At 42.7% G+C, this 16,838-nt stretch overlaps 1 protein-coding gene across 2 annotated transcripts in view; it reads right to left on the bottom strand.

The window, feature by feature from the left end:
• The window catches only part of LOC103364858 (laminin subunit alpha-3), a 57,073-nt gene that overhangs the window by 39,476 nt on the left and 759 nt on the right, over positions 1-16,838 (bottom strand). For both annotated transcript variants that reach the window (XM_008292133.1, XM_008292132.1), the window contains exons 2-10: positions 16,489-16,641; positions 7,593-7,710; positions 6,032-6,150; positions 5,781-5,951; positions 5,048-5,148; positions 3,474-3,589; positions 2,636-2,754; positions 2,088-2,178; positions 865-996 (exon numbers count right to left, since the gene is read on the bottom strand). In XM_008292133.1, the coding sequence (XP_008290355.1) occupies positions 865-996; positions 2,088-2,178; positions 2,636-2,754; positions 3,474-3,589; positions 5,048-5,148; positions 5,781-5,951; positions 6,032-6,150; positions 7,593-7,710; positions 16,489-16,641 (1,120 nt within the window). The remainder of the gene's footprint in view (positions 1-864; positions 997-2,087; positions 2,179-2,635; positions 2,755-3,473; positions 3,590-5,047; positions 5,149-5,780; positions 5,952-6,031; positions 6,151-7,592; positions 7,711-16,488; positions 16,642-16,838) is intronic.

Here is a 16,838-nt window from a genome sequence, read left to right as displayed (position 1 = left end):
GAATTAGATGATTAAGGTGAATTAGGGTGAACATGTAAAGCTTTTCATGGATTTGATGCGTCTCTGTCATCACTTGGACAAGTTTACAATTAAATAAAAAGGTCAATTTAAATTAAAACATGAGTTTGTTGTAAAAACATGTTTGATATGTATAGAAATTCCAGGAAGACAGAAGATAAATGCTGTCAAAGACGAATACGCAGAAAGAGCACTGGATAAAACATAAATACAAAATACTGAAACAGATGAAAGATGGCTGACTGGGTGGCTTATCTCCATACCTACGTAGACCCCCTGAGTCTGGATCCAGATCAGATAAATGAGATAATTGCGGGAAATTCTCTTTGTGCGTCTAATATCAGTGTCTATTTATTTAGATATAGGCATGGCATGTGAAACATTAAAGCATGCGCATATGTCCTCCCACGTGTAGCCCTGCAGCATTAAAGGATTACTTCTTTCAAATAAGCATTTCCACAAAAAAAAAAGTCCCTTTAGGATGAAAACTGACAAACACAAGCACAAAAGGCTAAAAGAGGTGAACGCAAACTGATTCCAGAAATTAAAGGGCAGGTTACTTTCACCTGACTGCGTTTAAACTGACACACTGAGCACGTAGTGAAGTTTTCCCTGTCAGTCAAAGTTTAAAAAAAAAAAGCACCAGTAAGGCTAACTGCAGCTTTTTTTGGTGCTATTTTCACTCAATCTTAATGTGATTCATGCCATATGACTGAGGGACTCCGTACAGCAGAATTATATATTTAGCATGTTCATGTATCCCAGCTGGCCGTTTATTTATTCTCCCATCCTTGATGAATCAAATTCATATCAGCACGTGAAATGTTTAAGCAAAACTGCACTTACGAATGCACTCAGGGTAGTAATAGTGTCCGTCAGCGCAGCGATTGCAGTTGTCTCCAGCAAACTGTGGCTTGCAGATGCACCTTCCAGACCCCATTTCACAGCCGGCTGTAGTCCTTCCATCACAGCTGCAGGCTAGTGGGGGTCACATGTTTTTTTTAAAAAAGAAAAGTACATTTAAATAAAAAACACAGTGACCATATTAAGAGGTGCACATCAACTACATGGAAAGAAGTGACTGCAGATTGAGGCAAAAGGATATTTTCTGTACACAACATAAAGTCTCAATAGCAAGCTTTCAGCCCATCCTTCATCCCAAAATGAGAAAACTTAAAGGCAGATAATGATGAACATTTACTGACTCCGAACACCTTCCGCTGCTAAGCTGACTTAATTGAGTTTGTGGATTTTATGGTTTACTTTTCAAAGCGCTCGGGGCAACCAGTTTAATTCCACTGCTTTGTAATGTCCAAACACAACTGGCGGCTATTTATACCACGAGGACCAGCCACGGACCATTAAAGTAATGTAAACAATGGCAGAGCCCAGTTTAGCTTGAATACGAGCGGTGGTGCCAGTGGTGCTTGTGCACCGGTGCCATTCGTGTCTGTCTAAAACAAGATGCTAATGCCGTCTTTGAATAAATCTCTGTTTTGGCTTCGCTCGTTAGTCCTACACACCGTAGGTCAAATACCTACATGGTGAGACATTATTTCGTTTTTAAACTATCTGCTGCTTTATCCTGAAGAGCCTTTGGAATACGCTTTCAATGCATTGATTAAAGCAGCTGCAAAAACTGATCTGATGCCGATGCAGAGTTCACAAAAAAGACAATCCATATTTGTCTTTCCCGTTAGTCACCACAGCAGCATCTATCAGTGTGTTTGCTCAGATGTTCAACACGTGGCTCAAATATTTTCACTCTGATTTGTTGGGTAAATAGAAAACAGAATACATACGAATCACAACAGAAAATTCAATTCATAGACAACCACAACGCAGCATAATGGAAAAAGATACCCAAACAGAAAAGCTCTTTAAGTTTTAGACACAAACAAGCATGCACACATCTTGCCAATATTTCCTCCCACTGGTTCCCAAAAAGTCAGCCAATACCCACATACTTGCCAAGCAAGGTTCTTAAAAAAACAGAAAGAAAATATAGTCTAGAGTTAAAAATTGGGCATCTTATTGTTCCACAAGGTAAAAAATACAAAGTGACTTACGTATACATCCGGTGGGAGACTCGGGAGGAACTCCGAACGGTCTGTAGAAGCCCTCAAGGCATTTTTCACAGTTCACTCCAGCAGTGTTGTGCTAAATAACGACAGAAAACTAAAGTTTGACCCACACAGGCTGAACTAGATGAACAAAGGTGCCCAACAGAAAACGGTGCATGATCACAGGACACTAGGATCTCTAGTTCCTGGTACCACATCAACGTATTTGGAAAGGACGCAACACTCAGATACTCTCTGTAATATATTCCATAGCACACCACGTCAACATAACACTCAATATACATTTATTTTGGAAAAAAAAAAAGACAGAATTGATTACATGCGTTAATTTAAGGACAGTGTATGAATGGAAGTGCTTGTTTGCACAGGTTGCATCATACATGGTGCCATATGCAATGGTCCATAGAGGACTTTATCCAGATATACACGTGCGACTTGGAATTTTCTTTATTGTTTTCATACTCCCTCCACACCTACAGCCACACACACATGCACACACAAGAATCAGTTTAGACTTGATATGAATTTCATACCTGGCAGTTGATGCACACTCCTCCTCCGTCATACCTGCCGAAGGTGTCTAAACTTGCTCCCCTTTTTTCCACCTCTGGGTCATAATAACAGTCAAAGGCATGGGAGAAACACTGGCAGGCTGAGGAGGAAAACCCCGAGACAGACACACACGGATTTATTCTATACACTCAGCAAATTACCTCTGACTCCCCGGCCTGTATTTAAGCACCTTAAGCCACTCACTCTTCAAAAAGGAGTTATAAGTCTGGTTGTTAAGTATTAAAAGAAACTATAAAATCCAAACTAAACAAGCCAGTACATCCTCTTCCTGTGTACCACCCCCAGGACTCATTAATGTTTATGAATGGTTAGGGTGCATTTCTACTGCATGAGTGCACTGATTGGATTACAAGTCTTCTTCGTCTTTCTGCCTTTGCGGCTGCTGTAAGGTCGTATTTCATGAAGGGAAAATTTGTCAACACTCCAAAGCAATTAGATCCCAGCTGACACAGGCCCTGCTGGCTGACTGGACGGCTCGCTGATAAGCTCTCACTCCCTCAGGTTCGTCTGGCTAACCGAATGACCAGCTAGCCAAGAAGACCAAAAGCAGTTACGCCAGAGCTAGTTGTGCACCGCGCTGTTCATTACACATACCATATGAGGAATGTCCTCTCAACTCTTCACTGAGGCTCACTACAACACCATATCAGGGCATCCGCAACAGGGCTTAAATATCAAGAGGGAAGAGGACACTCCAGCCCTCTCCAGGGGTCGTAATTCAAGGAGCCAACGGCACGAGGAGTAGCAGAATGTGGTTTTGTTTACACAACCAATGAAGTATTGCACATGTACACTTACGTTGACACTCATTCGGGCTGTCAACAGTTGCAGGGCGCCACGGCTTCTGGCTAAAGCCTGGGCAGCAGCGGTCACACGACTCACCACAGGTGTTGTGTTGGCACCGGCACTGGAGTCTAAAGAAAGGAGATGAGACACCTGGATTAAGCAGTGCCAAGGTTCTTATTCGCCCAAAATCCCCAAAGTTTATCTGACAGCTTTGAAGCAACAGTACAAGCTGTGCATCATTGACACATTATCACCATGAAGTTGTTATGGCAAACACATTAGCAAACAGATGCGTCCATGTACAAATCCAACAAGCACAGAGCAACATTCATACGGAGTCGTGTTTCAGATGATCGACGACAATAAAATCTGTCCTGCTTCGTCTTTCCGTATTCTTTCTGCTGTTTGATGCTGTCATAAATATGAGCTTTGTTTAGCTGAAAACAGCTTCTTACGACCCCTGAAAAGAACGCTGATGAGAGCAGCGAGACAGCTGCAAAGACACAATGAGGCATCTGAGAATGTTGTTCTGTTGTCTAGCTTTTCACAATACAGAAGTCTACGGGGCATCAAAGCAGCACTTTATCACATATCTTTCCATTATACAAACCATCCCAATCGGAAAAACCAAAGGAATTCACTGCTTTCTATAACAGTGATGTCACTGTATAAACATATGAGGTAAGTGTCCGTCAACAGAAATAATTCAATGTTCCTGATTGTATCTGTGCTTCACTTCGACTTACGATATTTGGCAGCATTTCTGTGATCTCTGCCCCTTCATTTTCAGCATTAAGTCATTGTACTAAATTGGTCGTGCAAAGTGGAGCCCATTGTACAAAAGCACTGTAAAACTCTGTTAATGAATAAACAAAAGGAATGGAGTCCGTGGTTAAAGCTAAACTTTGAAGTTGGGATGTGCTGATCCAAGGTCAAAGATTGGGGTTGATCAAGGCATTTTTTTAAATTTATTGGTATCGACTAAAACCTGATTCTTTGTTTTAGGTCCGCTGTCACAAAGGTGTCATAAAGGGAGCGTACAAGATGTGGCAGGATGCTGGAGATTTAAATTGTGAATCACTGCCTTGATAATCTGCAGCTCACAGTGAAAAATTGATTAAATGATGACGCAAACTAAACACAGGGAGCGGCTGTTCCAAGGTATGGCTGTCTAGTCAACGGACCTACGATCTGAACCGCAAAGGCAGGATATAGGACCACTGTCCTGGTTGATTTGAGCTGGGCTCAAGCACATCGTCGTTACGCACCACAGAAGTCTTTGTCATGGTGGCTCATTGCTAGCTTTACCCCTACAATGCTCTCACCTTATCGACATACCTGTAGTCCGAATGACTACCTCCTCGGATCAGGTGCAGCTAATCTACAGTATTTGAAGTGCGTACAATCGAGGGAAATGGTATCGAGCATCAGCAAGATATTAAATATTAAAAAACTCGAACCCGATCGTGGACAAAAAAAAGAGTTGATTGGAGATTTGTGCTTTATGAATAGTGCAAAATACAGTTTTTTAAAAAAGCATTAAATATTCATAGTATTGCTGAGGATGGCGTGTGTGCGTTACCAACCTGTTTGGGTTGTCCCGGTTACGCCCCGCATCACACACCTGTGCATGCCCATGACAAACACAGCGTCCGCCGATGCTGATGTCTTTAATACTGTAGTAATACTGCCAACAAATAAAGAGAACCATATCACCGGGACAATTTCAAAGTAACAGCGATGTTATCAGCAACTCAGTGACATCATCCCCACCAGAACAAATGTCTGGCTCTGCTCGGAAGCAGAAGTGAGTCACACACGTTGACAAGTACAAATTTAAACTGTGATTCATGAGCAAAGGCAAACTTTATGAGGTGAATCAGTGCAATGTATAAAATAAGATAGGACAAAAATCAACAGTAGACATGACTGCATTACTCTTTGTGTGTACAATAAAAACATGAATCCTGAAGATACACTCCTAGAACGATGTCTTTACAGTTTTAACAGGAAATGCCATCCGTTCGAAATTACTGAGGTTTTTAAAAATGTTTTCTTCTGCTTTATATCTCACAGCTGCAGCACGTAGGAGCTGTCCAAACTAGTCACTATCAAAGGAATTACCATGATGATTGGGCAGACAGATCTGGCATTAGGTGTTGACATAGATGAATGTGCGAGCAGGCCAGTGTGTTTGTGTCAGCAAAAAGGGAGCTGGCAGGTAGGTGGTGCACAGCAGTAAATTTGGATCGCCCAAATGGGAAACAAGAGTCTGCCAGCATGACACCTTGGTGTGAGATTGTACAGTATGTGCCTCACCCTGCGTGTGACAGTGGGATCTCTCTGGGCCTTGGAGATAAGGTGGCCGAGCAGGGTGTTGGTGCGGAGGAAGTGCAGGCGGATGTTGGTCGCCCTTGTAAAGTCTTGCAGCACCGGCGAGTAGGTGAAGTTCTTGGACCCCGGTCGGCCGTTCACCAGAGACACCACGATCTGAGCAGCACAAGTTTATTTCACGATGGTTGTTGTTGGCTTCTCAGTTGGTGTTGTTTTCTAACTGCTTGATAGTTTACCTCTCCGTTCTCCAGGGGGACGATCCTTGAGTATTCTGTGGTGCAGAGCTGGTCGTCGTCATTTACTATACGAGCGTTGGGCTGCTTGCCGAAGCTTTCAATACACTCACGCTTTGAATCTGCCAAAAAAAATAAAGAAAAAGAAAAGAGCCCTTAATTCTTTCTACTTTTATTCTTACTCCTTATTTTTTTTTATCTCTCATTTGAAGCTAATGGCAGTGACATTTTCACATGGAACACAACCTTCTTTTCTACTCACTAGTTAATATAATGCAGCATTACCTCGCTAATAAAGTGCTTGTGTGGCTAAATCACATTCTTGGCTAATCAACTCCAGAAGGATTTGGATTTTTATTTGAAAATATTCCCTTTTATTAATATGCATGCTTTTTCTCATGGTACTGACAAATTCAACTAGGGATATAAATTATAGGAAGATGCAGTTGCAATGTTTGTGCAACAGAAAATAAACTATTCAAAGGCAAAAAAAAATCGAGCCTAACCAAATAGTGCTAAACCCTCGAAAGATAATGAATGAACATGAACTTGGATCAAGTAACTACGATAAGAAGCAGTCCCAGCTGTGTCTCCTTGCAATTTCCGTGCACAGCTGCCTCACCATAACTCAGATGTGCCAACTCAGCAAATCTAACGCATGTGTCAGGTACGTAGTTCAGGTAATAACGTTTCAGATTTACTGCATGTCACTGCCACGCTCGACATAAAATATACCCCAAAACCAAGTTTCAACACTAACATTTTTCTAAGAACTTCAATTAATTTGAAGTTAGAATGTTCTGTCGTCAGTTTAAATCTTCCGTGCCTTGTCTCACACACACACACACACACACACACACACACTTTCTATTCTAAACTGTCAAATCAGACTACCAGGATTTTTTTTTAAAAAGTACAGCTGTAAATATATTTAAATCCATCTTCACAAAAGGCCCATTTCACAGCAGACATTTTGACATGTCATGGCAAGAAAGGCACACGTGTAATTAATAATGATACTAATGACTGCATTTCATTTGTCTGTGCAAGTTTGGAGGTTTTGGTAGCGAATGAGCTGGATTACTGGCACTGGTAGGCTGTTAACTTAATTAGTTACAACTGTGCTGTCTGCTACAAAATTTTCAAACTAAGCAGTTTATTGCAAAGGCATGAAAGTCCTCCACATCTGTGTGTTTTTATGACTTTAGTAATTGTTGTTGTTTGCACTTTATCGCCTTGAAATCAATTTTCAATCTTCTGCTATTTAATCCAGAGAGAAAACCTGCAGCCAGGACCTGATGACCAAGTATGTGTGTGTTTTTCAAACATTTATTTAAAAGCTACAGATGTGCTTAAGTATATAAATGTGTGTTTTCAAATTTGCTTCACTTGGAGACTTAGTTATGTGTAAGCAAGTTTATCTTTCATTATCTTATCAGCAAGTCCATAATGGAATTAAGTCATCATATTTCAATATTTTAGAATTGAGGCAGTGTGCATGAGGTGTTTCAATACATACAATAAAAGGCACAGTGTTGCTAAATACAATAACATGTGAACTTACGTGCAAAATACTGCCAGGGGGTGAAGGTTCTCCCATTGTCCACAGAGCGCTCCAGTACCCACAGGTCAGGACGAGGTGAATTAGCGAACTTGATGAGGACATACGCAACATGGAAGAGCTAAAAAACCAGAACACAAAGAGCAGGCTAAACAAAAGGCAGCCACTGCTCAGAACGGATTTTGGCAAAAAATGGTAGCTTCCTGCCCTGCTTGGCCTGGAGCTCTGACACTATTCCCATTTCCTTTCTTGGGAAAGTCTGGGCACAGCATCAGCTTGATTGTTGTACTTCTATAAATGCTCACAACATAATTAATGACTTCAATGAAGCCATTTCATTAAATCAGCTTGCTGTTGTGAGCCTTTTCTTTTTTTTAAACTCTGGTAACTTCAGTAGCATCTGTGTAGCCATAGCAAAGTACAAACAATTCACTTAAACATGTTAGCATAAAATCAAAAATGGTGCAGGTGCAGCCAGGTTCGTGAAAAGACATCAGCTATGCCCACATGATCCCCGTCTGTTCTTTGAACTCTGTATCTCAACCTCCAATCAGTATATACAGTCTGTACAGGGGAAGAAAATAATGCCAATGATTGTTTCTGCCAACACTGAGCTTTCTGTCAGGCTCACGGTGCTCAAAGCAGTGCATTTCCTTTGCAGCTCACAACATCGTTATCCGGCCCTACAAGCGGCGCTTTCAGCCTGATTGAACATTGTCCAATACAAAGGTAATTTTGCGATAGCTTTCTTTCTTATGATCTGGCACGGACTTGGTTTGGAATTTAAACCCTGTTACACCAAGCTGCACGTGACACCTGCAGTGTCAACAGAAAGCCTCACCTACTCCTGACCACCACACCCCTGTCTTGTTTAATAAGGCTGAAACACTGTTTAGTTAAACGCTGTCATATAGGCTCTGTAGCAACGTGGTTTGAAAGCAGAGCAGTATAGGCACAAATGCTCAACATACAAAACCCGCTCTCAGGATTGAAGTGATGAATGAAAACTGTACCTAAAATATGGTGCGCTATTTAAATAAAAGACATTTCTACAGGCTGCCTCTCTTTGAGAAGGATGAAGGCAGGCCCACACTCGTCTAGCATCCCTCAGCGCCTTGATGAAAACCCCAGCGGGCATTTGAAATATTCAGGTTTCTGTCTTTCCTTGCATGAGGCAAGGAGTTATATCAAAGCAAAGTAAATCACGGGCAAAGCCTCGGCAGTGAATTCATTGACTATGTCAAAAAGGATCCACGATTATCCTGCAGGATTCCTCCCCCAACCCTGAGAATTAAAACCCTCAAGTTCAAGTAGCTCTTTGGGTTGATGGATTGTGAGAGAGTTCAGAGGTCAGCCGGGGAACTGTCTGCCCTTGTTCTTCTAAAGACTGTTCACAATCCTTTATAACCAACAACAACATCATTAGATTGCAAATCGGGAATAGTCTTTGACTTGACGATCCTTTAATCAGTGTTCCCAATGAGGAAAACAATCCGGGTGTAAGTAAATAAAATAGCTTAGAATGCCTCCTTCTAACCTCAACTTCGAATAGGGTGTGTCTTGAAACTAATCAGAGAACACTTCCACTCACATGCAACAGGATGCGCAAATGACAAAAAAAAAAAAAGACAAATGGCTCACACAAGACGTGGGCAGTCGTCTAAAAATAGAAGCTTCTTTGCTCGGAAGCTGCCAACTATCAAAATTCTGGTTCTGCTGAAAACCGGGAGGAAGTTTAGTTCGCACGGGCTGTGATGACAGTAAGAGAGGGAAGGGAGAAGGGAAGTAGGAGGGTGAGATGGGAGGAGGAGGGTAAAAAAAAAGGGGTAGGGGTGGCTAGAGACGTGCTGGCTGGCATGCAGACCCATCTCAGATTCCAAACATAGCGCCACATTCCCCGTCCCTCCTAATGCCCCCAAAGCAGAGCATGCCGCTGCTTTCAGGAACCTGTCACTGACAGCAGCGCGCAGCAGTGAAAATCTCCGCCACTCGCCGTGATAAAGATGGCAACCAAAGCAGATCCTCCCCTTTCACAAACACAATGTTTATCGCAAACAGAAAAACTCTACGTGGTGCTGGGACAGTCAGACACCAGCTGTGGGGATTTGTGAGGATGGGTAGTGGGACATTCACATCAGTTCACCTGATGTTCAGCCTTGTCTTAAATGTGACGCATATTTCTTCTACGCTGTTTATCTGAAGAGTTCTGCATGTCAATCAACTGATGTTTGTTTCTGCACATTTTTTTTTTAGATTGAGTAATTGTGTATCTCTGTACTGTGGCACCTAATATTGACTCAATGCCAAAAAGTCAGTGTTGGCAGGAACAATCGTCCGGAAACAAACCCAGTCAGAAACAGACAGTGTGATCTTGGAAGAAGGGGGCCTGTCCTGGCATGGCTTTGCTTAATTTCAGGCCTGTCTCTCCAACTGTGTCCTGCCAGTCTAAACACACAGTCTTGAAATATGTCCAGCACCTACGTATTGTTTGGAGGGGCCATGAAATATCGTGATGGCATGCTTTGCACATGAGCAGAGGACTCCAGGGGCAGAAAAGACATGAAACAGATTGACAAGCTTGTGGCAAAAGCACTTGGAATAACATTTGAGCAGAGCCATCCACTGCCCCTCCCTGCATCTGCAGCCTGAGGCTTTAAACAAGAGTATCATACCAGGAGGTTTAGCATAAGAGGCTGTGGGTGGGTGTCAGAAAGGTCAGGGGTTGAGCCGTGACAGGTATGGACTGTTTGACAGATACCCTCTTCGCCTTTTACTGCCCTTCTTAAATTCCTGACCTTGACCTCCTGTGTCAAATATACAAGGTATACAGTATCCAGATCTCCTGTAGCCTTCTAATTAACACAAGAGGGCAACAGAAACAACCGTGTCCCTCCTGACCAAACACCATTTTAACAGCGGCATATTAACATTTTCCCCCTTTCTCAGTGCACTTGTAGTCATGTGTGAATGAATTTTGATTAGCACAGGCAGTCATTCCTAAATCTATTCACTTCCAACATCACACACCCAACTTGAATCAATTATCAAGTCCAGATTAATGACCCCTGATGGTTCAGCTTGTGTGTGATAAATTGCGCCTTTAAGTGTGAACTGCAGCACCACTCCTGCCTCTACACAGAAGCCCTAACCTCTAACTTCACACATGCCAGCTCTTCAGGTAGCAGAGCTGTGCAGCAGAGTTTCGTACTCACAGCAAAAACAAAAATCTAAAACGAAAGATCTGATTGCGTGACCCTTAGCCAGTTGCTCCTGTCGCCGTGCCTGCCGTGTGCGTCTCTTCGATTATAATCTCTTTGTGTTGATCAAATGAAGTGTACTGCAAAATGAACTGGGTAGGAATGTCCCACAGCACTTCTCAATCATCTGTTCCTTTTATCCACAATCCATGCATTTGATATTCTAAAGTTGTTCTATTGCCCTAACAGAAGGCACCATATGCCACCAAGTGAAGATGAGATCTGTAGGCACTGTGCATAGCTAATGTGCAGAACAATATAACTGTATCTCATGCCACAAAGGCCTGAAATGTAAGTTCGCAATCTAACACTGATCATTTTTAGCAAGTGCAGTGAAGAAGCAGATATTGAATATCCTAATCCCGAATTCCAACCAAAGGGCGCTGCAGAGCTGAGAGGACTAAATCTACAGCGAGATCAAAGTCCTGACAGATAGAAGCCACCTAAGTGGAGCCCTGAGAGTCTGATGTGAGATCAGAAGAATGCAATTCAAAGAAGAGGAGGCATCACCTTCTGCTGGAGTCGATCAACCGAGCTAGACAGAACACACTGGAGCCCAGCGGGGAGGAGCGGTTGCCCTCCAGCTTGTAACAATGCAATGTACAACTGTTTGTCTGCGGTAACAGGTGGGCGGTGGAAAGGGGAAGGGGGTAGTCCGGTGCATTTTGTCTCCATGACAGAATTAGTTAGACGGTAACACAGAACAGTTGGCAAAAAGTAAGTTGCCTTGAGAAGTGTAGGTGTAACATAAAACAAGTTGCTGCTTGTTACCAGTCTTCTCATTGTAAAAGCCTGAGGTGGGGCTACTCAAGAATCTGCACTTATCTGTGCTTTTTCTTTTTTTTGCAGTAAAAGCTATATGTTTGCCTGTTCATTAAATGACTAAATTTAGATTTTTAAAAAAGCCATGCAGAGTTCAAAATGGATTATACTATAAGTTATTTAGCATCAACACTTTGATAAGCAAATGGTAAACTTTGCATTTTCCCATTTTTATTTGTTAGCAATTCTCTTAATTAAAATAGGAATCTGTCTTAATACTGGTTCAAAACCTAAACCACTCAAAAGCCTTGACGCTTGAGCACAAAACATAATGACTCTGGACAGCCATGTTTCCACAGTAATGCATGGAATACTAATATAATATTGCAGTATTATACTGATGCAGTTGCACCTCTATTAATGACCTGAACTGAAAGGCACATGGACATGCGACCACAGACCAGCCCTGTCAAATGGGCGTAGGAAAACCACGGCTCTCTGAACACTTCCCATTGCATCAATGCCTGCGTCAGTAAACCTGTGACAACTGATTAGCACTACTGTGCACGAACTGAAGACAAAGGCCTTGCAGAGGTGAACAGATCCCACATTAACCCTGACAACCTTTTCCACATCTGAGCTCCAGATATAGGAGGAGCTGCGGTCCAACAGTCACCCGTGATGCACTCTCCAAGCCAGGCTGCTACTGCTAACTAGCACAAGGCGGCTGTTAGTGGAGTAGTAAATATCTGCTGGGCTGGCCTGGCGCCTCAGGCTGGCCAGCTAAAGACAGGCACTTACATCACCTCCATCGTCACCACAGCAGTAGGGACATGCCTACCAGCCAATCTTGTCTCTGGGGCCGGACTGAGCCAGCGACACTGTATGAACAAATCTTTAGCACAAAGCAACGTCTACAGCAGCACAGGTTCGGTTTCTAACAGCAATTTACTCCATTCTTTGTCTTTTTGGGACTACACACACAAACGTGACATTTCAATTAGCCTATACATATTTGAAAATCATTTGTTGCATGATTTAGATGAACACTGTTCAGCGATGCACACTGAATGTGTGTTCACAAGATCATCCATGCATGCGAGCAAGCATCATGCTTGGTTGTATCCCAATGTCTGCTAATGCTCAGCAAAAGGGAAAATGAAATGTTTTCAGTCGAGGCTTGCGTGTTTGTGTGTGCTTTCCGTTTAAGTACTTTCTCACCACCAAATTACACCACCTCTCCATTTCTGTCTATTTATCCAGTGAAAAGAGAAGGCCAGGTCACTTTCAGCAAGGCTTAAAAAGAACCAAACCTTTGTGAGAGTCTGAGTGCACAGAAAGGATGTCACACAATACCGCCTAGAAGGAGTCGAACACAAAAGGGGGCGACGGCTGCAAATAAAACATTCAAACCAACTTTGGTGGGAGGTGGACCCCTGAGAGAGAGAGGATTAGGTTCTAGGGGAATGGCTCTAAAATTGAGTTCTTGGAAGCTTTGTCTCTTGACGATTGCATATTTGTGAGCAGAGGCAAAGCCATCGCACTAACCTGAACCAGATCACTCCGCTCCCCCTTCATTACAAAGCCAAGTCATGGAATTTGCAGCTATGGTATTCATATGTACATACATCACAGCCTGATGAGCAAATAACCTACAAATCACAGATCAACAACAAGATGTTCCACAATTTAAAGCCACCAAATCGCCTCACAAAGCTCCATCATCAACACAACAAACACCTGGCACCCGCAGGAATAATCCGCAGCCGTAACCTTCACTTAAAAACACCAGTAAAGTCCCTTGAACATGTATCAGCAGCTAATCGAAACCTTACTCAAACCAATACACTCGGTGCCTGACTCCTACCAATCAAAAGCAGTTCTGTGTCATCAAACAGGAGACAGACAGCAGTAAGCCCTGGCATGTTTGTCTCACATGGTCTACTCTGGGCTCACTCAGGCAGATAAGTACATGTGGTCAGGGCTCCTAAAATACATTCCCCAGAAAAAAGGAGTGACTGGCAGTCTGATACATGGTGTAAATGTTTAGCAGAACAATGGCTTACCTACTGTGTCCTGTAAATAGTTTAACAAGGGCAAAAGTTCCAGGAAAAGTAGTCAGCATTATGGTGGGGATAGACATAGCATATAATGGGATCTACAAATAATGTTTTACTGGCTGCTGACATATTAATCTATTTGGCAAAGCAAAATGTCTCAGAAACAAGACAGGAGCTACATCAGTGAATCAATTCAGACATGATCTGGGTTCCAATAAACATCTGCCCAACAGCTAAATTCATTAACTACACTTTGGAAATATTCCAGCGGTAATTTAGGCAAAACACCATTTTTAACTGTCATACAGAAGCCCGGTGAAGATCAGCGAGGTCGCTTCCTGATTGAAGGTAGGATTTGTCACGGGTCATGGGTCAAAAGCCAAGAAGTCACAAAAACAGGGAGCAGCTTGCCTGCTTGCTTTGACCTGTCTGAGACATGGAGCTTATCCAGAGGAGGTTTTCTGAGCTGGAGGCGATTTAGAAACTGATCATGTCACAAGAAACACCTCACCTCTATTCTGGCTCGTGACCGTGTTACTAAGATATTTTTTGCCTGAACGAAAACCCGGCTAAAAGTCTAAAGTGGTCAAATGTTGAGAAGGTTTTCCTCATGCACCATCTTAGTTCTGTGCACATTCATCGAAGTCAGCAAAAAAAAAAAAAACTTTATCTAAGAAATGGTGAGACATTTTGCTGGATAACAGAAAATTCAGAGCAACTGCAGGTCAGAAAAAAAAAGTCATTAAGGCACAAAAGTCAGAAGAATTAATGCTGAAGGAAGCCTCTATATCAAATTTTATGGCAGCCTATAAATGTCAAGTCAGTTCACTGTAAACCACCTGGTGGTGGTGGTGGAGGAAAAACTCAGAGGGTTGGCAGTCCATCCCGGTGAAGCTGAGATATTTCAGCCCAAGCAACAGACCGATATTCCTCTGAGACAAGGCACTTGCATGCTGGTGGAATTCGTCCAACCAAGTTCACTTTTGATCAGATTAGTCGACCTTCGCTTCAAACGATCTTCCTTGAAACAGACAAACCGGAAACAGCTCTGTCAAAAAAAATCCTGTCTCTTTGAACCTCGTCATTTTACCGTAAACATCAACTGTGCCATTATCTAACGCATCTCCACGGAGCTGTACAGACGGCAGCAGGACAGCCACCTGCACACGTCTTGAAAGAAACCGCAGCACCTTTTCAGTTCGTTCTAGCCCACATATTTCACTGAATACATCATTTATCCTGCGGATTTCAAAAGAGTCTATAAAGCAATCAAAGTTGCATGGGGAATAGTCGTGCAATTTTACTGCTCCGGCGCTGTCTTGGATAATGCATGAGCTTGGATTTGTTTGGTGGAGGGGAGCAATAAAACCTTCTGGTAGGTAAATAAAACACGCCTGAATAAAATCACAAGGTTTCAAAACTCAATCATAAATTACGTGGATTTTCGCAGAATTTATCGTTAAGATATCGTATTTATATCCTGAGTCTTTTTTATTTTTGTTCATTTGGACTTTTTCTACCATTTATGGAGAAGTGCCTCGAAAATCCATTGGCGACAACTTCTCTCATTGGATGTTCTGCAGGTTAGAAAGCTCCCAACTTAAACCTTATTAATAAATCACAAATAAACATGATTTTTCCCCTAATTCAGTCAGAATTATTGAATTGTTTGAGCGCTAAAACCAACATATAGCTTCAAATGCTATGGCGGCAGATGAACATTATTTACAGTCGTGGTGGTTGCAACAGACGCCATTAAAAGAAAAAATGTGTGTGACAGGTGTGCGGTATATGTGGGTGAGGTGGCGTTGCATTGAGCGAGGGCAGGGTGTTGTGCGGTTGGTAGTCACAGTCACAGATCTAGCCACACTCTTTTTTAGCACGCCGTAATGCAATAATGCTGCTTTCCCCTGCTCCCAAATAAACTGAGCATTACCACGTATTAAAGTCAGACATCCCTAAAGGCCCTGCATGTGTCCATCCTCTTGTAAGCGTGGACTATATTTAGCCGTGTAGGATCATTGCAGAGCTCAGCCTGTCTAAAAACAGAGACAGAAAAGCCCACACCCATTGTCTGACACAGCGCCCACCGAGAGCCAAAGACTCAACACGTGAGGAGAGGAGCACTTTGTGTTACCCTCTTCTCCAAAACCAGTCAAAACCCTCTTCATGCAAGAGTTCCAGGCCTCCACCTGCGCTTCTCAAATCTGAGTTTTACATCCTTCTGATCCCTAATCCAGAGACAGCATTCCTCTCTTTCCTCACAGTGGATAATTGAGCGTGAGGTGCAGTTTTATGGGCCGTTAGCCAAACTCCTGCCAGAGACACGGGTCATGATGGAAGCATATTCTCTAGCCAAAGGGGCGTGAATTTGATTCCTGGCAAGAGTCCAACTGCAGCACATTATTCACATGATTACTGCTAGCTGAGGTGATGAAGCTCAAACTGAAAACATAATCGTGTAACACCTGTGGAAGACTTGTGAATGAAACACCATAAGTTGAACAACTTTCTTCCAAGTCATTTCAAAACATGTCAGCAGCAGAAAGAAAAACACAGCAGTGACAATGAGAGTGGTGCCAAAATACCACAAACTTCCAGTTTCACATCAGCGAAGTTGCTGTGCCACCACATACACTAACACACAAATGGTAAGAGTCATTTCACAGCAGCTGAGCAGCAGCCAAGGAAAAAGTAAACTTTCCTTTCCCTCCCTCGGTAACATGCAGGTGCAATATTTTAGTGTCAACACAGAGCTGTCATTATTCACACAACAACTGGTAAACATCTGTTCGTGCACACAGTAAGGTATAATCTCACCTGTCCAAGGTCCAGGGTAACATTCACCATGTTGTAGCCCATTCCCCTGGAGAGAGGAGGGCTCTGCCACCAGCGCTCCGTCCCATCGATGGCGTTGGTCACCGGGTGGGCTTTGTTTGGCTCAATGGAGTTGCAGTGGTCACAAAACTGACCCTAAATGGTGTCAAATGTTTGGTGTTTAGAAACATACCCATGACCAAATAACTGCAGCAAACAACAAGCATGTTTTATGATGGTGGTAACACTGAGAAATACCCTGCAACCAATGATGTGGAGCAGAATTCTTGCCTTTAAAAAAAAAAAAAGATTGGGTATGTACTGTGCTTTGTACAGTAAAGCAGGGCCCTTCA

The sequence above is a fragment of the Stegastes partitus genome, unplaced genomic scaffold (assembly GCF_000690725.1).
Source record: "Stegastes partitus isolate 25-593 unplaced genomic scaffold, Stegastes_partitus-1.0.2 Scaffold787, whole genome shotgun sequence".
Taxonomy (NCBI): Eukaryota; Metazoa; Chordata; class Actinopteri; family Pomacentridae; genus Stegastes; species Stegastes partitus.
Note: the sequence above shows the minus strand (reverse complement) of the source record. Positions and strands in the feature narration are given on the sequence as shown.